The 25570-nt window shown below is 41.7% G+C and overlaps 1 protein-coding gene across 1 annotated transcript; it reads right to left on the reverse strand.

The window, feature by feature from the left end:
- Window positions 1-4651: 4651 nt before the first annotated feature.
- PDAT (phospholipid:diacylglycerol acyltransferase) lies at window positions 4652-25482 on the reverse strand. Its single transcript, XM_008793691.5, has 7 exons — window positions 24790-25482; window positions 22679-22901; window positions 22208-22491; window positions 19568-19892; window positions 14956-15221; window positions 5213-5705; window positions 4652-5016 (listed from the first exon to the last, which is right to left on the reverse strand). The coding sequence occupies exons 1-6, from the start codon at window positions 25272-25274 to the stop codon at window positions 5222-5224; spliced, it is 2067 nt and encodes a 688-aa protein (XP_008791913.1). The 5' UTR covers window positions 25275-25482; the 3' UTR covers window positions 4652-5016; window positions 5213-5221.
- Between the last annotated feature and the right edge of the window lie 88 nt (window positions 25483-25570).

The following is a 25570-nucleotide window of genomic DNA, read 5'->3' on the forward strand; positions in this document are numbered from 1 at the left end:
CGCATTTAATTAAGGCTAGCGCTTCGGACGCCGAAGTGCCCCATCGGATCGTGCGGCCCCATCATGACCCCACGACGCGAGGACGCTTCGCAAAAAGTGTCCCAATAATGAGACTTTTCGGGAAGGAAGAGACGCCGCCTATTAAAGGCACCTCGAAGCGCTCGATAATTCAAAATGTGCAATAAATTAGGATTTTCGGAATCCGTAATCACCCAACTAAAGCTACTTCCCGCGCTCCAGCTGGTAGCCAACTGGAACTCGGAAGTCGGGGGGTAGTGTTGGGGGAAAAACCCCAAGTCATACCGCCACGGAGGCGCTCGGCCAAAGAGCGCCGACCGGAAAGGCGCTCGGCCAAAGAGCGCCGACCAGGAAGATGCTCGGCCAAAGAGTGCCGACCGGAAAGGCGCTCGACCGAAGAATGCCGACCAGCAGGGTGCTCGGCTAGAGAGCGCCGACCAGAGAGAGCGCCAAGAAGAGGCGCCCGACCAAAATGACCAAGTAGGGATGCTCGGCTAGAAAGAATCAACCAGAAAGCGCCGACCAGGAAACCAACCAAAGAGCGCAAGACGCTCGCCCAAAGGGCCCCGAGCAGAAGTACTAGAAGCAACCCCGCCACAGGGCGCCCCTCTGGGCGACCAGCTCGGCTCGGCACCCCTGCCGAGCCGATGCCTTGCCTAACCTTCTCGAAAGGTCTGGCGGCTATACACGCGACTCCACTACGACCTGCCACTATCTCCAAGCCATCAAGGCATAAGATCTCCGCAGGTATTCGGCACGACCTGCCATTAATGCATGAGACCCCCTCAAGTCTCCGATGCACTCAGTCATTTAATGAACACGGCCAAAGACGATCTCCGGATCACTGAACCATCAGAGCGTATGGCTCTCTCTGACCGTCGGTTCACTCGGTAATAAATGCACTTACCATCCACGGATCCCAGGCCCACCACGGCCGGCGGTTCAACCACTCCAACAGGACCGATCGACCGTGACAACTCCCTGACTCCGGTCCGATTCGGCCTTATTCTCCACTACGCCATTAATGGGCCAAATCGTGCCCAATTATTACAAAACAGGACAAACCTCCTGTCACCTCCCAGGTAACAAAAATCCTTCTATAAAAGGAAACCTGGGGGAAAAGAGAGGGGGACGGGCCCGGACTCGGACCGGAGGAGAAAAAGAAACAGCACAGACACAATTGAGCTTAATATTCTCTTCATCTTCTCCACATATCTCTTGCTTGCTCTCTCCACATACTAGCCCCCTCTGACTTAAGCATCGGAGGGCCGGCGCCGGGGAGCCCGGCCACCGGCTTCTTTTTGCAGGACAGGACAGGACGCCCTCTTCGTCGCTCACCCCACTCTCCACAGCCTCCAGGAGGACGCCGCCGGCCGGCGCACCGCCGTCCGCCCTCCCCGCGGCGGAGCTCCTCCTTCCCCGGCTTCGCGGCGGCCCCCGGGTCCAATTTCCAGCAACAAATAGTTTTAACAAATTCAAATCTAGATGCAGCCATAGCTTAAATAGTATGGTATATATGCTATTTTGCCTTCATTCATAAGCAAAGACAAGGAGACTTACCCTCAACTATGCAGTAAAACTGTAGTAATAGTCGCAGATAATGACATTTACCTTGCTTCTTTTGTATAATTGTTTGAAAAAAAAAAATTGTAGCATGTCAGGAAGCCTTAACTATAATTAAAAAATAAGAAATACAAAGCGATGAAAGCTTGGATCCAACAGAGCCTCGGGATCTCCAAAGTGTCACCGGTCCAGTTGAACCAAATCCGGCAACGGCCACGGTCCGTCTCTCATCCGAAGCATCGCCCGCCGCAGGCTTCCACCTCCCCATGATGTATTCGTTCGACACGTGCCCAACCCGGTACCCGACTCGCGCCCTCACGAATCTTAATGCTAAGCGTGCGGCCAGCGCTGCGTTGGAATATCGAATCGTCCAACCGGCGAGGCCAACGGTCACGAGCCAATCGACCCGCCCTTCCAACGTTCGGTAACTGCCTCCCCTTCCCGCCTCATTTAAATCCCTCCCTCACCCCCTCTCCCTCTCCGCCCCTCCTAGCTTCCATTCCCTTCTCCTTTGGGTCTCCCCCCCAAATCCCATCACCGGGCGCCGCCGTGCGCATCACAATCAAGTAAATCTCTAGCGGCCGGCGGCAGCCCAAAGTATGGACGGCTTCGATCACTACGACCCGGATGGCGATGTTCGCCGGTTCCTTGACTTCTCCGTGCCGTCGCCACTTTTACTACCACCCCCACCGCCAGCCCCTATTAAGACTGGCCTTGGCACCACTGCCGAAATCCCCGCGCCGGACTTTTGGAACTTCGACATTATTGGGTCCTTGATCAGGGAGATGGGCACTCTTGGCATCCAAGACGGGAGGCCTGGAACATCATCGAGGCCGAACCTCGCAGCTGCGCAACCGACCTTTGTATCCATCCAGCCAGGCCAGTTAGATTGTAAGCCGTGCCATGTCCTAAGAGAAATAGTCCACTTTAATGGTGCGTTAAGAGTTTCCTTCCTTCCCCGCCCCTCTCAACTTTTCCCTAATGAAAACTAAACAGGAGGCGTGAGTTTTTCTTACTCTGATTTGTAGGGATGCAGCGCGTGAAGTTTGCAGTGCATGGGGCGCTGGGTACCTTCAAGCATGCAATTTTTCACCTGGAGAGCTTTCGCGAGGGAAATCAACCCGTGAAGGAACTACTCTATATCGAGTAAGGGTTTTCACTGAAATTGTTGATGGATTCTTTAGTTAAATCCCGTTTCCTAGCATCCTGGTGCCGTGATGTAAAACGAAGGATTAATTCAGAATCAAGTTTATATCAGGCAAAATTCATTCAGTTTTGATATTTTATCTTGTGCAGCCTTAGCGATCAGAACTTTGACTGGGTGAAGAACCTGCTAACCCAGTACGTTATGCTACTGAAGGCCAATGGGTGCATCGTTGTTCAAGATTCTGTTTCATCCTTCTTCGATGCCCTATGTGGGGGTATCGGTTTTGGGGTAGGGAGTACCAGTGCCCCTGGGATGGTGGTGGGGAGCACAAGTGCCCCTGGAGCATCTTCACTGCCTCCAGAGCTGGAATTAGGTAGGGGCTCAACAAAGGTTGAATTATTACGCTTAACATAAAATTCTAAGTGATGCATGCATGCATGCATGGAGACTTCAGATTTTTCATATAAAGTCCATTTTATCCTTCTTTTTCTTGGGTTATGTAATATTTGGGCTGCAAGTTTTTGCTTGATGATAGGGGCTTCGTCACCGAATAGTGGAAGGCAATCACGATCGGGGTTTTCATCGGAATCTAGTACAAAGGAGACTGATGGAGATCCTAATACTAATGGAGTGACATCTCGAGTTACCAGACCAAGGAAGACCGGAATAGCGGCGCAGGTAGTTATCAGATTCCTTACTAGATTTTGGTAACGTAGATTCCTTTGTAGATTTTGTGTCGTTATTCGTGTAAATGAATTTCTTGATGGGTTTGTGGTGGAAACAGAGGGAACGGACCACAAACATGAAGCTCAGAGACTTAATGGACTACTTCCACCTACCTATAAAACGCGCTTCCCAGGAGCTCAGATTGTGTTCGACCTCTCTCAAAAGTATCTGCAGGAAGTACGGATTGTCCCGGTGGCCCAGCCGCAAGGTCTCTCTCTCTCTCTCATATTCATATAAACACAACACAAACACACACTCAAATCTCTAACAAAGTGAATTGTGGGTGCAGATAAGAAGTATCGACAGGCAGATAGAGAGTCTGGAGAGAGAACTGCAAAGCCGAAGGGGAGGCGCAGGAAGTTTAGCCATTAGAGAAGAGATAGAGAAGCTTAAAGAAAAGAGAGCGAGGTTGTGTACCGGCCTGTCGACTTAGATCGAATACGTCTTCAGCGTCGGTTATAAGGATTGCTTTGATTTGGTCATCAATGGAAGCCAAAAAAATCTCTCTGCGTCAGCATTGCTCTACCCATATATCCGTGAGAGTGCTTCATCTAGTTTCAGTGTAATTGAAATAAACATCAAGTGGAAGTCCGTCAGTCTGTGTTTAATCCTTTTGCGTTCGCTTGAGTGGAAGTCAAATGATTTTAATAAGGATGCGGAATTTATGATCTCTAAATAAATTATGCATTTAACCAAAAAATTAGAGAAGAAACCAAGCAAGCCAGAAGCTTTGAGGTTACTTGTTACTATAGTATAGCCGGTTACCATGATGACCTGACGCTTCTTCAAGTTTCTAATACATTTTATACAGGTTTTGGATAATGTTCACAAACGGATATACGTAAAGGAAAGAGTTCACAAAGGAACCTGACCTGATGACTAAATCGAAAAATTAATTTGCTCAAAAAATTTACAAAATCAATCACGATAATCACGGAGATAAATAGCCAGCAAGATGCTTTACAGTATTAATTCCGGGTTATTTAGGATTATTACAATCAAAGTGTCTGTGTGTGTGTGTGTATTTGGTAGTGTATTTAGGACTGTTGCATTTCTCTTGGGGTTACTTTAGGTCGCTAAAATCAGTTACACACAACACCTAATCAATAAAAACTCATGATACAATAACAGTTTTACCAAATTACCATGTCCCCATGATGCACCGCGCTGCCATTCGACATACATTTACACAGCTCCTAATCAATAAAAACTCATGATACAATAACAATTCAAATAAATTACCACGTCCACGAGATGCACCACGCTTGCCTTACATTTTAGCTGTCCTCATGGTTATGATTTAATTTTAAAAGTTAGAATAAACCAATTACGTTGTACAGTACAATTAGCTGTTCTCATGTATATCTTTTAAAAAAAATAGAATAAATAGAGATAGAATGCAAAATCAGAACAAAATTCTTAGAAACGTGATCTTTTAGGTATGAGATAAACTATGCACAAGTCGATCTGGTGGCACATAAGAATACCAGCAAGTGGCACAGAGAACTATTGGTTTCAGTTCTTTGCTTCTCAGTTCCAGGGAAGTTACAGCTTCAAATCCTCTGCAAGAGAAGGAACAACAAAAAGGCTCAAATCATAAATTACACCAATACAGCAACAGCAGAAACAGCAGCAGCAGCAAAAGCAGATTTTTAATGACAAACTTTTACATGTTTCTGTAAGCTATCATGCTTAATTTCTTAAATAAGCTGTAGAAGGTTAAAAGACCGTAAAATTTTAGTAGATTATAGCAATTACCAGCTGAATTCAGAGCCGTAACTTGATCTTTTCTGACCATTTAAATATATCCGAATAAACTTGATCGCCACCCAAGTCCTCTCCGGTTGCACCTGCTGCCACTCTGACAATATCCTCAATCAATGCAAAGTTGCCCATAATATCAACATGTGCACCACTCTGGGTACCTCGGCCTTCCAAGAGATTAGCAGGAGGGGCATGATCATACTCCCTTACGTAAGTCTTGATACCAGAAGGATTGAACCTAGTTTTCCCACGCCATCCTTTTGCACACATGTAGCCTGCACTTAGAACTGGCACAGTCTCATCTCCATTAACTAAGTATACACCACCTTGCAAACAGCTCCCATCTTGTCCACCCTCAGCTGAAGTATCAATCTGGAAAGGGATGTTGCACTCAGCTGAGGGGGCTAATTTGTAAACATAAGCTCTTTCAGTAGGGATTCCTACTCCATACATAGAATACATCTCCATATCAGGAGCATTTGGTAATCTGAAGGAAAAAACAAGGAAATTTCACAGGTAAAGTTGCAGTTATAAAAGAAACAACAAAAAATCATCCAACTAAAAGGTTCCAAATAATTCCTTGGGCAAGCTTCATAATATTTTACATATGGATTGTCCCTTTATTCTATTTTAAAAGCATAATATAATTCAACAGTACATGAAACTTCAGCATCGATGCAACCAAAACGTTTGAACCTCATCAAGGAAACTCACTTTTACTTTCTTAACAGTGGAGAGACATTCCTTGTTTGGAGGCTAGAAATTGGGTCTCAAAGCTTTAAGTGTAATGGATAGTGTTTCAGAAGTGTAATTTATGCGGGGATAATAAACAATGAATCACCAAAGGATATAAGTGTCTCTGGTGCCATGGTTCAATACCATGCAATGCACAAGGTATTGCAGCACAAATTCATAAACACCCCCGCCCCCCAGGGAACAGTAATGTATTGCAGTTTTGCATTTAAAAACTCAGAATCACCTTATTCTATAGTGTATTTTTACTTTTAAGCTTGTTTTAGGGAAATAGACATAAGGAACAAGGAAATGGAATTTCATTTGTAATAGGTACAAAAGGATGCTTATATATTGGCTTGCGATGGATATATCATTTACATGACATTTTCACATTATATTAGTGATAGAGACTTCTCTAATAAACATCAATGCTTGCATAATGCAATGTTTAGAATCTCGTTACCGGACCCCATAATGGTACCATGGTACCATGTCAATATCGAGTGTCAGTTCGGTACTAGTGCATTACGATATATTCAGTATAGGGCAGTACGCACTGATACTACAAACTTCATATAATATTATTATCAAATGACTCTTTTTCCTAGTATCACTTTACTAAAAACAGCCCGTCATTATTATCAGTTCTCACTAATCAATGATCATATACAAATGTATAGATGTGCAAATATACATCTACACACACACACACACACACACATATATGCATACACGTGTTTATGCATGTACATTTATATGTCTAAATATGTCTGTACATGTATGAAAAATATGTATATACATATTATCAATGACCACCTCTCTCTTCCAAACTTGCACAAGAGATTAACCATGATGTTGTCTAGAAGATGTCTCAGAATCTCGCTTATAAGCCAACATGCTTCATTGTTTAACCTGACCATCTTCAGCCAAACTCTTTGATAGAAACTTTTAAGTTCTAGAATACAACATACGTTAGATCAAATTACTTGAACAGGAATAAAACTTCTGAGTTCCGACAAAAGTAGGGGCCTGCTTGACATATCTCAAGTTATACAAGTTCTCTTGAATATCTTTAAAAATTAGGATCAACTTCAACAACTAAAATAAGCTCCCGGTCTTATTGCAAGCCTAAAGGCTCTATGGTGGAGACACAAACCACCGTTTCCAGCATATATACAGGCGTCGCCGGCGTGCATAGCACTTTGGCCACCCTAGTTTTATTTTCTTGTGTATTTTCATTTATTTCTTATGTATTTTCGTCTTTTATTAGTTGCTGGCTTGTTTGATTGTATTTAGCTAGTGTAGTGACCCATGATGTTGTTGGATCATGGGTAGTTACATGATCTCATTTGTGGGGATCATGGGTAGTTGTATTGGGGCTATATATGGCACCCCCATATCTACTGTTCAGCAGAATATTTGGATTAAAAAAAAAAGACTTTGCTTTGGCATCTGGTGGACTCCAGACTCCTCCCTCCTTCTTCCCCTTCCTAATTTCTTCTCTAAATCAGCTGTCCCGCATCAGTTTGGTATCAGAGCCAGCCAGGGCTTTGCCTCTGTGCCAACGCCCTGATCCTGTCATTCTATTTCCCTCCTGACTCCCTCTCGGTACATCTGTAGCCGTCCTAATCCCCAAAGACCTGGTGTATGGACAGGCTGCCCCTGCTTCGTATGCCGCACGAGTTCTTCACGGAAGACTTTGCACCACGGACACCGGAGCATGATGAATGCCGACGACCAGCGCACAGTGTGAAGAAGAGGGAGAGTCTTACGTCTCTGTTCACCTCCCTCTCGATCGGCTTTCACCAGAAGGAGCAAGGAGAGGTTTCTTCTTCTATAATCTCTCCAACCAGTCAAGGGCTTGTAATCGATTGCTGTCCATCGCAGCAGGCCACAGGTTCCGCTCGGCAACCGTAGCCGCAGAGCCCGGTACCACCTCCCGAAACCGTCGGGAGGTTGAAGAAACACCAGCTAACGGGTAAGTCCCTCACCCGTTACCCAGTCTATTAACCCGGATCCGTTTCCAAAAAAAAAAAAAAAAAAAAAAAAAAGAGAGAGAGAAAAAAAAAAAAGGTCACATGACCCTCACGTGAGTCTCGCACGTGACATCACACGTGACAGCTCCAGACGCAGCACGTGACTTGCACGTGCTGTTCAAAAAAAAAAAAAAAAAAAAAAGAAGCAAGAAAGATCGTACCTTGTCGTCGACGGAGAAGAACCCTAGATCTAGGGTTCCGCCACCACTGCCGCCGTCGACGCTTCGCTGCCGCGCCTCCACCGCCACTGTCGCCGCTCTCTTGCTGCCACCGAGCCGCCTCTCTTCTTGTCATCGGACCATCCTCATCCACCGCCGCCGCCGCTTTCCTCTGCGACCACATACACCGCTGCCCGGTCACACCGCCGCCACTCCCTCCATCTTCTCCGTTGCCTCCACTCTTTCCCCAACCCTCGAGTTCTCCCATTTCTTCCCCCTTCCAGCTCACCGAGACCCTTCTCCCTTCCATACCTCATCCCTCAGACCCTAATCTTCTTTTCTTCTCCCTCCCATCTCACCGAAACCTCCCTCCCATCTCTTTCCCCGCGCCACCACCTCCACCTCCGTTGCCGACTTCATCGTCCACCCTCGCCGCTTCCTTCGCTCCCCAAAACGAAGATCGCCACCCATCGTCCGCCTCTCTTCTTCCACCCGATCTCCCTCAGCTCCTCTCCCGATCACACAGAGGGATCCGAAGCCATCCAGAAGCTTCGGGTCCCATCTAGTCTCCGCTTTCGGGCGAGTGGGCCGGCCCAGCATCTAGCCTGCTGTCACGCGAGCCCAGCTGATCCTCTGGCCCAGTATCTTGCGGGCCCAGCTTTCAGGCCCTGCACCTGGATCCAGACCCTGCCGTGAGTTGGGCTTCTACAACGACACTGCAGTCAGCCATTTTTCAGCAGCATCTTCTACAAATCGTCGGGTTCCGGTTCTGCATCCTACACTCTGACATCCAAACTCATCCACTGAATCAGATCTGTAAGAAGAGGTCGTATCTTTCCTTTACATAATTATTTTTCAGCCTTTCCCTATAAACTAGTTTATCTTTAGATTATTATTGTTTTCACTTCATGTTGTCGGTTTGAGATAGGACTTTAATTTTATAAAAGCCTATGCCCCTTGAAAACACATATTGAGCCTTACAAATTATTTTCAAATCCTCGAAAGGCAACTAGGAAATTTTACTTGAATCTGGTGAAACCCAAATCAATTTGAAGGACCCCACTTTCATTAGATTAACCTATAAAGATTTTGCATGATCCAGACCAAGGTTAGCAGTACCTAAGGTCCTGATATTTAGTTATCACCTGTGCTAATTCGAAGGTAACCAAGACTACGTCAAAAGTCGTCTTTTATTCAACATTGTTGATTTTATTTTGAATGTTAATTATATATCTAGGATTTTTGAATTCTAGAGTATGACAACTCGCAGCGGTACATCTTACTCACATGAGATATCGACCAACCCAAACCAACAGGTGTTAGATGCCATAGCAGCATTAGAAACCAGATTAGGAGCAAGAATCACTGACCTTGAAACTAGGCTGAACACTCGCTTGATTATGGCTGAAAATTCAATCACCAACCTCCAAGTGACTCACAACGATGGAGAATCTGCACTTGGTGAGATTGAACCGTCCCGCCCCAGAGGCCTTGGGCCACAACACCAAAGGGACTACCTAAGAGCACGTGAGACACCAGATGAGCATGTAATGCGCAGTATTAAGATCGATGCACCAAGTTATGATGGTCGTCTTGACCCAAAAGTCTTCATCGATTGGCTCGCTGATATGGATCATTACTTTGAATGGTATAGCTTGTCTGACGATCGCAGAGTTCGTTTTGCAAAAATGAAGCTCATTGGTCCTGCAAAATTACATTGGAACACAATAGAAAATATGCTTGCTAGAGCTAGACAACCCCCTGTGGTACATTGGGATGAAATGAAGGAGAAGTTAAAAAAAAAATATCTCCCAACATCCTATAAGAGTCGCCTGTTAGATCAGTGGCAACGACTGATTCAAGGAAACAAACCTGTGTCTGAGTACATCGCTCGCTTTGATGAGTTCTTCATGCGATGTGATGCACGTGAGAGTGTGGAATTGACCCTTTCTAGGTTTAGGTCCGGATTGCGAGATGATTTACAAAAAGAGCTTATTCTGCGTGAGGTCAATTCATTAGAACATGCTTATCAACTTGTCCAAGACATTGAGCGTTATACTAATAAGACAACCTTTAGGCGATTTGATCTTAAGGAGACCAATTATAAGAACACCCACGGTAGTCAAACTAATACTTGGAGTAAGCCTAATATTAGAAATCAAGCGACCGAGTCCCCAAAAATTAATGATCAAAAGAATAAGGGAATTTTAAGTGAACCACCCAAAATTTCTAGAGATCAGTGTTACAGATGTTTTGGTTTTGGGCATAGAGCTAGTCAATGTCCTACTAAGAAAACACTGGTCATCGAAGAAGATAGAAAAGATGAAGAGAATGAGTTGGTCTATGAACCAGAGATAGACCCTGAAGAGTCAGATGAAGGTGAGGAATCCGGCTCACTTGAGGGTTCCACTCCTTTAGGCGTAGTTAGGTGTGTCCTTACACAACCTAAGCAAGAAGATGATGACTGGAGACGTCGATCCATATTTCACACTTATATCAAATGTGGCGAACATAGCTGTAAGGTTATCATTGACAGTGGGAGTAGTGTCAATGTTGTATCCACAAGAACTGTCAAGAAGCTACAGTTAAAGACAGTGCCTCATCCTAACCCTTATAATGTGTCTTGGGTGGATAAAACCGCTATACCAGTCACTGAGCGTTGTCTAGTTCAAATCAACTTTTCTGAATATAATGATAAGGTCTGGTGTGATGTTATTCCCATGGACGTTGGACACATCATCCTTGGTCGACCATGGCTTTATGATTTGGATGTGACCATTTATGGCAAATCCAATTCCTGTTCTTTTGTTCACCAAGGAAAGAAAATTCGACTAAACCCTCTACCACCTAGACCTTCTAATGCTGGAAAGAAGGATGTGAAGGTTGAAAAGCGCCTTCAAAACATTGGCCCTAAGGAATTTGAGAAAGCAGCATCCCAAGGATCCATAGTCCTTGTGTTAGTGTCCAAAGAAGTTGTTCCTGATTTTCAAATAGATTTTCCGAAGGAAGTTCATCATGTTCTGGAAGAATTTAAGGATCTCTTTCCCGAGGACCTTCCTGATGAGCTTCCCCCTATGCGTGACATTCAGCACGCCATAGACTTGGTTCCAGGGGCGACTCTCCCGAACTTGCCTCATTATAGACTAAATCCGATCGAACACGCTGAATTGAAACGGCAAGTTGATGAACTACTCCAAAAAGGGTTCATCCGAGAAAGTCTTAGCCCGTGTGCGGTGCCGGCGCTTCTAACGCCCAAAAAAGACGGCACTTGGAGAATGTGTGTGGATAGCAGGGCAATTAATAAGATAACGGTTAAATATCGGTTTCCAATACCACGATTGGATGACATGCTTGATATGATGGCAGGTGCCACTATCTTTTCCAAAATTGACCTTAAGAGTGGTTACCACCAAATCCGTATCCGTCCAGGTGATGAATGGAAAACAGCTTTCAAAACCAAGGATGGGTTATACGAGTGGCTAGTCATGCCCTTTGGATTAACAAATGCACCTAGTACATTTATGCGAATTATGACCCAAGTACTAAGACCTTTCATGGGTAAATTCCTTGTAGTCTACTTTGACGATATCTTAATTTACAGCAAAAACAAGGAACAACACCTTGAGCACCTACGTTTGGTTTGCAATTCACTAAGAAAAGAAAGCCTATATGCGAATCTTAAGAAGTGTTCATTTATGACAGATCGTGTAATCTTCTTAGGATTCGTTGTTTCTTCTGAGGGTGTTTCAGCAGACCCACAGAAGGTCCAAGCTATTCTTGAATGGCCCGAACCCACTACATTATTTGAGGTGCGAAGCTTCCACGGCCTAGCCACCTTTTATAGAAGGTTCATCAAGAATTTTAGTACGATCACTGCACCGATTACGGATTGTATCCGGAAAGGTGAATTTCATTGGACCGTTGCGGCCTCAAGGGCATTCCAAGAGATCAAGACTAGAATGACTGAAGCCCCGGTGATGCGCCTCCCAGATTTTACTAAAGTTTTCGAAGTCTCTTGTGACGCATCTGGTATAGGTATAGGTGGTGTCCTAAGCCAAGAAAAGCATCCTATCGCATACTTCAGTGAAAAGCTGAATGATGCCAAACGAAAATATTCCACCTATGACAAAGAATTTTATGCAGTTGTACAAGCGCTGCGTCACTGGCGTCACTATTTGCTACCTCAAGAATTCGTATTATATTCCGACCATGAAGCTTTGAGGTACTTAAATTCCCAAAAGCGATTGAATTCACGACACGGAAAGTGGGCTGAATTTCTTCAAGAATATACCTTCGTGTTGTGTCACAAAGCAGGTATTGACAACAAAGCAGCTGATGCCTTAAGCCGACGTGTAGCATTACTTTTGTCGGTAAGCATAAATGTTACTGGATTTGAACGTATGATTGACGATTATGCAACTTGTCCAGACTTCGCTGAGATCTATGCAAGCGTCTTAGATGGTCACACCAGGGACAATAGCGATTACCTTGTGGTTGATGCCTTTCTATTCCGAGGAAACAAGCTATGTATCCCTCAAACATCCCTTAGAGATTTTCTTGTTTGGGAACTTCATGCGGAGGAATAGCTGGCCATTTTGGTAGAAATAAGACCATTGATATGGTCGAACAAAGATTTTATTGGCCTAGTTTAAAACGGGATGTTGCAAAAATTGTTAGTCAGTGTCGTACTTGTCAACTATCCAAACAGCGCAAACAAAACACTGGTTTATATACTCCCCTTCCTGTCCCAGATCGTCCTTGGCAGGACATTAGTATGGATTTCGTGCTAGGATTGCCAAAGACTAGAAGTAAGCATGATTCCATTCTCGTGGTAGTGGATCGGTTCTCTAAGATGGCACATTTTCTACCCACTTCCAAGACTTCTGATGCCTCCAAAGTTGCGAGGATTATCTTTGATGAGGTCGTTAGGCTCCACGGGCTTCCAACCTCGATAGTGACTGATAGAGATGTCAAATTTGTTAGTTATTTTTGGAAGACCCTCTAGAACTTTATGGGTACTAAGCTTAAATATTCCACAGCCTATCACCCTCAGACAGACGGGCAAACTGAGGTGGTCAACCGCAGTCTAGGAACCCTTCTACGATGTTTGGTAGGTGACCACCCAGGTAATTGGGATCTTCTTCTATCCATAGCTGAATTCGCCTACAATAGCTCTATAAACAGGACCACTGGCTTGAGCCCTTTTGAAATTGTCTTAGGCTATGTACCACGAAAACCTGTTGATCTTATCCCAGTAGCCCCTAACAATAGAATCTCTGAGACCGCTGAATCCTTTGCGCAACACATGCAAAATTTACATAAAGAGATTAAGAAGAAAATCGAAATCAACAATGCGAGATATAAAACGGCCGTTGACTTACGTCGACGTTATCAAGAATTTCGAGCGGGTGATGATGTAATGATCAGAATCAGACCTGAACGGTTTCCACCAGGAGCCGTTAGGAAATTGCACGCCCGAAGTATGGGTCCATACAAAATTCTGAAACGGGTTGGATCTAATGCATATGTGGTGGATATTCCAAGTGATTTTGGGATTAATCCAGTTTTTAACGTAGAAGACTTAGTTGCCTACCGAGGTCCGACAACTATTCCTACAGACCCACTCAATGAGCCTGACACTGACTGCACATCCAATTTTGAGAACATATCTCCTGCTCCTGCCTTGCCTCCTGTACCTTTTTCTCCACAGATCACAGACACAGTGGAACAGATTTTGGATGATCAGATTGTTAGTACGCAGAACGGTGGTTATCAGCGATACCTGGTCAGATGGCATGGTCGACCTCCGTCAGATGATACTTGGATTAGCAGAGATGAGCTTCAGCGACTTGCTTCAGACCTGTTGGAGCATTACCAGACATCCGTTTCGCCAGAGGCGAACTCTTCTCCGCTGAGGGGAGTTGGTGGAGACACAAACCACCGTTTCCAGCATGTATACAGGCGTCGCCGGCGTGCATAGCACTTTGGCCACCCTAGTTTTATTTTCTTGTGTATTTTCATTTATTTCTTATGTATTTTCGTCTTTTATTAGTTGCTGGCTTGTTTGATTGTATTTAGCTAGTGTAGTGACCCATGATGTTGTTGGATCATGGGTAGTTACATGATCTCATTTGTGGGGATCATGGGTAGTTGTATTGGGGCTATATATGGCACCCCCATATCTACTGTTCAGCAGAATATTTGGATTAAAAAAAAAAGACTTTGCTTTGGCATCTGGTGGACTCCAGACTCCTCCCTCCTTCTTCCCCTTCCTAATTTCTTCTCTAAATCAGCTGTCCCGCATCACTCTATTTCATTCTGGCTCTTGTTACCGATCGGTTTCTATAGGTACTGGGCATTAAGGAACCTAGATGCTCTATTTTTAGTCAGGTTTGCTGTTGTTAGGATATCTATTTCTATAGGTCCGAACATTCAGGTCAAATGGCTTTGCTTTGGGACATAGGCCCCATAAACTGAGCTATTTAGCTCCAAATATTAATTTAGTTTGGCAAAGTCTTTAATAAAGAGTCCACCACAAGCTATAATTTGAGCCAGCTATGTCACAGGACCAAAGAACCTAACCAGATTTAACCAACTTCAAATTTTGAAGGTTATACTCCTCTTGAGCCTGTTCTGATTCTAAACTGATCCTTTAGTATATAGAACTCAGTAAATTATCAGATTACATTATCTCTTGATCATATAATTAGTATAGTTAGTTTACTAAAAGAAATTTCCATAAAACAGCATCCTCTTTAAAGATTTATTTTCAAGTGAGATTACTTGAGGTTTAGGTATAGATCCTCACTTTGTTTCCAATGGGTTCGACCAATATTTGTAGTGCTCATATTTTGGGTCATCCAGATTATCAGCAATCCCATATGAAAAATGAGCACTTCCACGCTGCATCATCTTAGGAGCAACAAAGTGAAGAAGATCCAAAATAGAACCAGCTGTATACACTTTGTAATCAGCAACTGCCTTGATTCCTCCCCACCCCAATTCATGGTACTCTGTCCAAATTTCACGACAAGATGCATTTGAATGTGCAAAGTTGTTGCCCTTAACAGCATCCTGTGAAGTTTAAATGAATTAGATGAAGAAACTCAGATAACAAACAGAAAGACACATTCTGAGATTCATGGTAGCAATCTTCAAACAACTTGGGCAAAAAAGTATGGCTTGCATAATATATGGCAAAGGTTAGTTACACAAGAAAACTGAACCACTTCGTGTAATATTAAGAAGCAACACAGGAAAGACGAAAATCTAAGTATAAAAGGTTTGCAAATACAGGCGTTCAAAGGCAGCAGTTCATAATATAAGTCCATATATGATAAGGAGAAAAATTCATAGCACTTCATGGCCTTAGAAGGCAAACTGAATCAGTGCACAAAATATTAAGAAACCACATGCAGAAAATTGGAATTAAATAGAAAAAATGTGCAAACATTAAGACTGCTGGCATAAAACAACGGTAAAAAAAAAAAATATCATTCCACAGCCTTAAAAAAATCCCCCAGCATCAGAGTCAGAATTGAATAAACATGGTTATAACCTTTATAACAAAGGCATAATATAATGCTAATGGAAAAACTCATATCATTCCATGGTCATAAATATATCCCCCTTCATCAAAATCAGAATTGAATAAACAAGGTTATAACCTCCAGATTTGCAGATGCATGAATGCAAATTGTTAGGTGTTGGAAATAAACAACAGTGAAGACTGGGGGCTGTGAGTCACAATGTTACCTGGGCACATCACAAGGGTGTTTAAGTGTCCAAGTCTCCAAAGGCAATGGATACAGGAACCTAAAATGGAATTTAGACACAAGAACATGCCCATATTGTGTAGATTTGTCTATAAGTATTTACAGTTTTATGCATGTAATTAGCAATTTGTATAACCAATTGCTTTGTCGTTTAGGGAAAAAAAATTCTGAAAAATGCTATGTTAGACTTAAAAACTTTTGAATGGAAATGCTAGAAGTTCGCAGTCATGATGAGATCGTGTTTTCTTGACTGGAAGTGTCTTTTTCTTTTAGGGTTTATTGACTTGAAGTGTCAACAAGTGTCATGAAGTGTTCAGACACATGAAGAAACCCAAACTTAAGTGTCTGGGTAACACAGGCAAGCTAGTAGATTTCAAGTCAACCCACTGAACCCTCTTTAAACCACTAAAAGATTTTGGTGTGGTAATGGTGCGAGCATTGAGGATCATAAAAACGAGTGTTCCAAGGACATGAGGTGCATTTTAGCCTGAGCATTTTATAAAGTGAAGACTTTAACATTAGCTGTTGGTCATAGGGCTTTTCAATGCACCAACTCAGCTTGAAAAGGTCTCATTCAACTCACATAAATACAGTGTCACATCTTTATATTTACCACTCAACTACCTACTTATATTTAATTGATCAAATGAAAAATGAATAGTTGACTACATATATACATGGTAATGATAAGCATAACACCAACTTGGACAACTAAAGCATGAGATGATAGGCAAAATCCAGCTTCCCTCATTTCACATTTCCAACAAACTTCAGGAAACATTGTTTAGATGAACTATTCCATTTGAAAAGGCCTTTCAAGTCCTTTCTAATGCACACCAAAGCATCTTAGTTCAGAAAAGAGAGAAGTATTACCTATTAAGGAGGTTTTTCGCTGCATAAAGTCTATATATTGCAGAGGCAACTTTAAGTTGCTGAGTGACACACTCAGTAAATCTCTATCCGTATAAGACACCACTCTCATCACCATTGCTCAGCCTCCTGTTTCTTAACATTATGATCCTTGTAAGCTGCAGAAGTTGCTACCTTCATACATAAGAGAAGCAATAGGTGCATGTTCCACTTCCCTGCATCAGAAACAGTTTCACTTTTGGTCCCTCTACTTTTCATTCTCTACTTAGCTTGATATTAAACAGGTGTTTGTTATCCATGAAGTTTTAAGTTGAGAGACCCTGCATTTGAGCTGTCCTTGATATCCATGGCAGCTAATGTTCAAAGACTAACTTAGTCATATCAACTTTTATGATAATCTTCTAAGTAACCTGTTACTTTGTTGTCACTTGCCAACATATAATCATTAAAGCTAAACAATAATGGACAATTTGGAAGATTTTCTGCATATAAAGTAATACAGCAATTTCCTGTATCTAACATCTGTTAGAAGGCCATTGAAGAAAAATGTTTTCGTGATATTCTTCATCCTCCACATCTTTGATGCTCTGCTGCACAACTTGCTTCAATTGCTGATATCAGGTAAAAAACTATCTATGCTCGCCATCCAGTTATGAATAAATTCAATTTTTTCCATAAAACTTGTGACTGGTGCTTAACTTCTTTGTCGACTGGAAAGTAAGAACTGTGAACATATAGCTCGTGGAAGCCTATATGGAGCACTCTGTGATCATGATAATGAACCTTTCTAATTGATGCAAAATTATCTTGCTTCCTAAAATAAACATCTGCCATTCTCTACCTCAAGAAAACTCAATTTGCCATTCCAGTGAATCAAAACTAGCTAGATATTCTCACAAAACCTAAAAAGAACACCATGCTACTATCTGTTCTAAAAATAACATAACTGACATGCTGTTAGTCCTTAAACCAGTGCTGTCTAGATTTGCACTTGAAAATTTTGTTCAAGTATAAAAGTTAACTAGAAGACCCTATCAAAGGTATGAAAAATTTTGATCCAACGACTGTCAGATGGCCATCAAAAGAAAAAAGATGATTTTTGTGAAATCTCCATCTCCACATCATCTTTGATGCTTTGCTGGTCCCTTCAATTTTCCACAAGCAAACTGCAACTCGCTTCAATTGCTGATATCAGGTAAAAGACGCTATCTATGCTTGCCATCCTATCAAGAATAATTTTATTTTTTCCATAAAACCAGTGACCAGTACTCCTGCTTCTTATTCAGCTGAAAAATAGGGAACCCATGGCCTATAAATAGTGCTGATCATGGAAACCTATATGTAGCCTCTGTGATCATGATAATGAACCCTTCTCATTGGCGATGCAAAATTTACTTGCTTCCTAAAAATAAATATATGCTAGTCTCTACCTTAAGAACACTACAATTTACTGTTCTGCAGAATCAAAACTAGCCATATCACTGTTGTCTATTCTGAAAATATCATATTTGACATGCCGTTAGTCTTAAGCCAGCGCCATCCAGTCTTGCACTTGCAAATTTTATGTGAGTATAAAAGTTAGCTAGAAGGCCCTGTCATAAGTTTGAAAACTTTTCCCTTCTTGAACAAATGAGATTTCAGGTTACATTTATCGGGCACAAGTTACAGCTTGCATTGTCTTTAGTAACTTCTATCATGCCAGCTTCAGCAATCCCAACCTTTTCTGGTCAAACCTTTGCTCCATCTACACAGAATAATGTATCATATCTTGCAACAGGTCTAAGTAATAACGATGTATTATTTGCACATGTTTTTTTTGCAGACTTCTTCACCTGTTTAAGCATACTCTGTCGTTTAAAGATGGTCATCTTGAGAAGCAGCATGAACACAATTTTTGTTGGTCAAATTATTATGGATCTACTTTTGAATCAAAATTTTAAACTAGAGTTTGATTATGCTGGTTAAAATCTTTGGTAGGGAAATAGCTCCAAGTCAGATTTTATAAGAAAAGAATTTTGAATCTGAAAAGTATTTAAAGGATTGAAAACAAATTGATGGAATCCTCTACCTTCATCTTCTTCTTTTTGCCATACCATTCTAAGCACGTTATGTTCTGTATTACTTGATTGTGCGGACGTTAATATTCTTTATCACAAATGACAGAAATTCACTTCCAAAGAAACCACTACCTTGTATATATTGGTCATTTACATCAGTTTGACCGGTCATTTACATCAGAAATTTATCTGATTGTGTCACATCTGGACTAGTCATTGCAAGCATGAAAATGTAACATTTACAAAATGTGATTATTTACACCAACAAGCTGCATGGGAACCCACTATTATCCACATCCATCAAAATTGACTCAAAAGGTTGTCTAATATTACACCTGGGAATTAACCTATAGATAATTTCTAACCACACAATTGGAACAAGGCTTGTTGGTCGTGGTTAAATTAACCTAAATATCACAGCATGGACCACCTAAGTTATTCAAATTTAACAGCAATAAACTCCATAGCAAGCACAATGAGAGAGAGAGAGAGAGAAGAGGGGGGGGGGGGGGGGGGGGGGGGGGGGGGGGGTTGCGCAGAGGGAGGCGGAGAGGGAGGGAGGGGGGGAGAGAGAGAGAAGAGGGGCAAAGTAACAGGTTCAGATGCAACCAGAAGATATGACAGTAAAATAAATACATAAATAAACTAGTCTATCCAGTGTAATGATAAAGATAAATTTCTGGAAGATGCGAAAGCAAATAAAAAAATAGCAATATACCCTGAAATCTATCTGCTCAATCTTGGATGAAGGTGTCTTCGATACATCCTTTCCAAAAGATATGATTCTGCCATAGTTGACACTATGCAATTGATAATCAGACTCTGCGTTAACATCCTGAGAGACATGAGAATCATTATTCTTCTGCTTCTTAGTGTTACAGTCATAGCCCTCTTCTGGTGACCAATCTAGACCACCCCAAATAGTATCGCCACCTTTGGGAATCATTGACATAGTTGAGTCCCATGTACGAGTCATACGCATAACGTGTCGCAAGGTCTGAAGCCCAAATAAGTCAGAATCTAACACACCAGGTGCAATGGCCCTATTCATGTAGAGGAAAATAATGAGGTTTTCACTTTACCTTTTCTTTTTACAAAATCAGACTGGAATCCTAAAATTTAAAAAAAGAAAAAAAGAAAACATTATGTTCTATGCCATGTGAATGCATGGCTTTTCGGCATTCATTTTTACATTTATTAACAGCAAAAGAAACAGGTTCTACTTTTTCTGATTAAATGTGTGGCAAAGAATGCAACCCTAAGCTCTTCACTTTCTAAAGTCTTAATAAATTAGAAAATCAATAAAACTGTAAATAGTTAATCAAGAAACTTAGCATGTGACCAAGAGTCAGTTATAATTGTTTCAGGCCCCCTTCTTTATGTTATTTATTCTACTATAAATTGAAAATGCCCACTTCTGAGCATAGCACATCCATAAGGCTCCATTGCATTATATATGACAATGGGGGAAAGGATAATGGCCATTATAATGCATTATTCAGTGTTATAACAATCAATTACAAGGGCATTATTTTGACTTGTGCTTTTCTCTGAATAAAATACCATTCATTTAAAGTTTAAATTTGTTGCATAAAATTTCCCTGCAAAAAGAGATTGTACCATCTAAAATTTTAATATTTTTTATCCATGAATAGTAAATGGAAAAATATTATTTTGCTGTTACTGCCCATTATTTTCTGTTATAACAAAATTCCAAGAGACATTATAACAGCAATTATTTTAATACTAAAAATTTGAAATACTACTTTTCATGGAAAATAACGGCCTTTAGAAGTGCTATAATGGCCAGTAACAGTCTTGGTGGGGGTCTGTTATAATGGAATAATATTGTTATTGAAACTTTGCACGTGATACATGACTCAACTTGAGTCTTCATACTTAAAATGCAGTAGATGAATAAAAATTTGACCGATGGTGGCAGATGCAAGCTTTAGAAATGGCTGATGACATCTATTGCAGGAAGGTGGAAAACACAATGAGATAAAACAACAGCCGCAATAACAATTTCAAAAATGGCTCCCAGGTATTAGCATAGTCTAATGGTAATTTATAGCCACATTAAACAATAATTCAAATAGCATCATAAGTAAATAAAAGAACAAATTTGCTGCATCAAGTTTCAGCAAGTGCAGAATCCCTATATTTTCTAGCTACGCAATGTATACTGCATCTTGGGTGTTAATTTTTGAATACCACATGAATAAATTTTCATTAGAAAAAAGACGACACCAGGGAAGAAGATAAGCAAATGACAGACAATACTTGACACTTTGTAGTCATATGTCAAGTCTAGATAAAACTTCAGTTGTGAGACAAATTATAATATAGGAAAAGAGACACATGGAAAACTTTCCTGCATGTCCTGAACTGGCATATTAAGTATAATTACCAGCATGAGATCCTTCCATGTTAAGCCCTTCAATAGAATCTAGGCTGAAGTAGACCAAATATCACATCCAATTTATATTATGGGGATCTTGGCAGGACAAGAAGTCAAATCAACAAATTGTCGAGCCATGGACCCTCACATGTTCTGTTTCTATTCAAGAAGAATCAAAGTTCGGATATGGAGAGTTAAATAAAAACATCTGTGAATATATCTCTCTTGATAACCAAACTGATCTCTTCATAAGTTCTTTCATCTCATTTGTTTCTCATATTCCCCTTTTTCCTTCCTTAACTTTTTGGTTCTTATATTGTTCCCTTGACTCTGTTTGGATAACTGCACATAAGTAGTTACATCAAAACATTATTTTGCTAATAGTTTACTTTATTCCAGATGCATTTTGATCAATCATCTCAAATTTTACCAGTTTTGGTAAATTGTAGAATATATTCTTGTTGAAAATTTAAGAAAATTTGGTAAATTGTAGAATATATTCTTGTTAAAAATTTAAGAAAATTTAACCACTAATCATTTTTACTTTAATCTCCTTGACCATATCTCCATGTATGCCAAACTCAGCATCCTAGAAGTAGGTTTGCAGATTGAATGCAGCTATATTTGACCCTACATGAGATAGGTGGAAGGCAAGAGTCACATTGATTTTGTGCTGAAATAATGACATTATCACTTATGTAGTTCCAGGTATTTGGACAAAATCGTTTTTTTTTCCAGCTAATGTGCCTTGGAGACTCGATGAATAATCTTCAATTCCATATGGATCAGAATTATATGCAGCATATCATGTTATATAGAATTTCATTATATTCCAACCCATGGAATAACTGTTATCTAGCAGTTATAAACTTCTGGTAAGATATAAACAGGAATAATTGTCAATCCGTCTAAAGAAAGTACTGAAATCATTTAATCCAACAGTTCAATAACAAGAACCTTGCAACAGCGACATCTTTGGCTTCAGCTGAGAACAGTCCTGTAACTGCTTTTGGGACACCAAAGAATGGTCCTCCAATATTCATCACTGCTTTTATATGCTTCGCACACCAGTCTGGACCACCACCGCCGCCCATTGGAGCAGGTGCCTCGACCCACTTCATAAAATGCAGAAAGTACAAGACTCCCATGGAATGTGGAATAACCACCACCTTCTTTCCACCATTTGTAGATACCATAAGTTCTATCTTACTTTTTATGCTGCTTAATGTCTGATCACGTACCTGCTCAGCTCAAGTTGTAGATAATATGTAAGAGACATCAAAGAATTTTAGACATTTTGGACTAGAAGGTATGCCGCAAAATAAGTGAAACAAATACAGGTAAGAAAATATTGTCTGCAAGAGAGCTAGAAAAGAAAAAATTGAACAGAATGAGAAATAGATTGATTAGTTTCAGCAATTGTGATACCTCAGTGTTCTGAAAAGAAAGCCTCCAATCATATGCTGCCATATACATAGTCTTCTCTTCATATCCAATGCGAGCCAAATTAGCAATCAAGACTGCCCAAACAAAATAGCCAGGAGCAAAATAATCTGCAGCCACAAGTCCTGTAACTGGCCTAACTCTTATACCTTGAGGATCCAATCCAGTTTCATTGTCCAGTGACAGATGTTCAACCCAGCATAAAGGTCTGAGGAAGTTCCAACAAATGTATGAGAAAAGAAAAGGAATGAATGGAGTTCTGTGTATATGTATCTAGTGAAAGGGAATAAAGAGACTCGGAGGTAACAAGCAATTTATATTTCAGCAGATATTTCACAAGTAATCAATTTACTGTTAGATACTAATCCAATCCCAGGCACACATAAAAAGATAAAGAAAAATACTTTTTTTTCCTCCTTCACTTGACTATAACAAATAACAACATTGATAAGAAAATGAAAAATGATGCTAAATAGTGCATCACATTAACTGTGTGTGTGTGTGTTCTTTTTTCCACCAATATTGGCATTATGAAGCCTATTTTCACACTTAAAAAGTTCAAAGATGAGAAGACATAGAAGAGAGTAGCAGCAGCATTGCTGCCATTCCAATAGCCAACAGGTTGCAAACATAGCCTTAGCAAAAAGCAGGAGGAGGAGGGTAGGAATAGTAGCTGGCAAGCAGCAGGACCACAGCCAACAACCATCAAGAAGGAAGAGAAGTTAGGCAGAAAAAGGCTAGAAAGCAAAACAAAAAGGGAAAATCAGGGGAAAAGGGGAAAAGTGGTCGAATGAAGAAGGGATAGGAGTTGAAGAAAAGAGAGAGAAAAATTAGAGGAAAGAAAAGATGATGATGGTGATGATGATGATGATGATGATAATAATGAAGACTGATCTAAGAAAAAAATAAAAAATATACACAAACTTGGTGCTAGTGCTGGCCGCTGCAATCAATGTTGCTACTCGCAGCTTCTAGCTGACCTATCAGTAGCTATTGATAAGCCTACTAGTTGCTACAATATTGGTAGTAGCCTTCACTGCGCTCTTTCATTTCCCATATGAAGTTCAAATAGGGAAAGAAAACCTTAAAGCAATAAGGTTTAAGCAGGCTTGGCCTATGCAGCCCAGCCAAATTAAGCGCCTAGGCAACTGCCTCAGCACCTAGATGGCTGCTTTTGACAACATGGTATGGATCATATAATGACTACTCTAATATGGACAGGGGATTGGGTGAATAGAGATTGAGATCATCTAAGAAAAACACATGTAAACATGTCATCAAAAGAATCAAGCGGACATGGATCTCATGGATGATAAAATAAGCTTGTATTACTAAAAAATTTGATACTTGAAGAAACCAGAACCACATATCTTCCACTTTGAACCACATATATTCCACTCTAATAGAATAGAAGCCCTCCAGCTGGACCAAAAAGACCACTTGTTCAGTACTCAAGTTTGATTTTAACATAAAATTAGCACTGCTTTTGTGGATCTGAGTCGATCTATATGTAAAGCTCCAATTAAGTACAAGGCCAATCCTCAGACCGTATCCACGGCAAAAGAATAGTGTTGCATCTGAATGCAGAGTCTGAAGTATGTTCAATTTACATGGGCTGTATGCATTAATATACTCGAATGTGGCAAATTTAATAAACAAGAGCTAAATCATTGACCAAAAACTTTCAAAAAGAAGAAAATATTACAAAAACGGCAAACTCAACATTTTTTTCCACACTTGAAACATCTTCTCCGACATAACAGAAAGGGCAAGTGACTTAACCACCTCCTAAGCAAAAAAGGATGTGCTCGAGAGAATTCTGAAACACTCCTCCAAAAATTTCTCTGAAAATCTTCAATCCTGAATACCCTTTTCACTAGTCACTTTTCGAATCACTAATTGAGTAATCAGTTACTTTCAAGTACAAAAAATTCCAATTCTGTAAACAATTCCAACCTTTCAACTTCGGAAACGCATGCCTGATCCCCTAAATCCCAACTTTCCCCAAGAACCACAAGAAATAAGGAATTTCCAGCACCAAATCAAACCAGTATATAAAGAGATAAAGGTATATGAAAGAGAGAGCGAGAGGCTACCTCTTGTAGACTTCTCCGAAGGTTCCGCCCCAGAGGCGTTTGCGGAAAAGCCCATCCGCGCACTGGTGGCCCTCCCAGAGCTCGAGCCCCCCGGTGACAATCCCGGGGACGAAGACCACTGGGTGGCGCGCGGTGAGCCCCTCCTTGGCGAGCTTGACCCCCGGCGGGTCCGGCAACGGCCCGGTGATCGCTTCCGTCACGTACTGCGGGAACGACGAAGGCATCGCGTTGTAGAGGAACAGCAGGAACCACCACACCGAGCAGATGCACCCGATCAGCCAGTAGCAGCTGTCAATGCACGACCACCGCACCCTCCTCTCCCTCCGCCCTGCCGCCGCTTCCGCTGCCACCTTCGCCGCATCCTTCTCCTTCTCCTTCTCCGTGGGGGCGACGGCGGCGCCCGATGAGGAGGAGGAATCGATCTGCGACGGCGGCGGGGGCTTTTTCTCGGCCTCGGAGGGCTTCCTCCGTCGCAGCATCGACATATCGGAGCCCTAAAATCGGAATCGGAGCCCTAACCCTAACCCTAGGACGCGGCGTCGGTGCAGGAGGACGCCGGCGGTGGCGGTCGGTGTGGGGAACTGGGGCCGGAAGGAAATCCCACTGGTTCGAAGGATGCCGTTAAAAGGACCGGAGCCATCGTCGGTACGGGCACCGCCGTGTTGCCATCCTTTGACACCTGGCAACTACCAAGAGGCTAAACTGTGGCCCACCTGGAAGTTAAAAAATGAACGAGGGAATCTCGAACATCCATGGCTGAAACTGATGACGTGCCATGCTG

This window comes from Phoenix dactylifera, chromosome 5, assembly GCF_051530095.1.
Source record: "Phoenix dactylifera cultivar Ajwa chromosome 5, Ajwa_hap1_PhDact_Kaust_v1.1, whole genome shotgun sequence".
NCBI lineage: Eukaryota > Viridiplantae > Streptophyta > Magnoliopsida > Arecales > Arecaceae > Phoenix > Phoenix dactylifera.

Coding starts and splice junctions, on each gene's coding strand:
- PDAT (XM_008793691.5), bottom strand. CDS start 25,274: ATGTCGATGCTGCGACGGAGGAAGCCCTCCGAGGCCGAGAAAAAGCCC. Junction 22,902..24,789: donor TTCGGAGAAGTCTACAAGAG/GTAGCCTCTCGC, acceptor GAACTTCCTCAG/ACCTTTATGCTGGGTTGAAC. Junction 22,492..22,678: donor TTTCTTTTCAGAACACTGAG/GTATCACAATTG, acceptor TGAGCTGAGCAG/GTACGTGATCAGACATTAAG.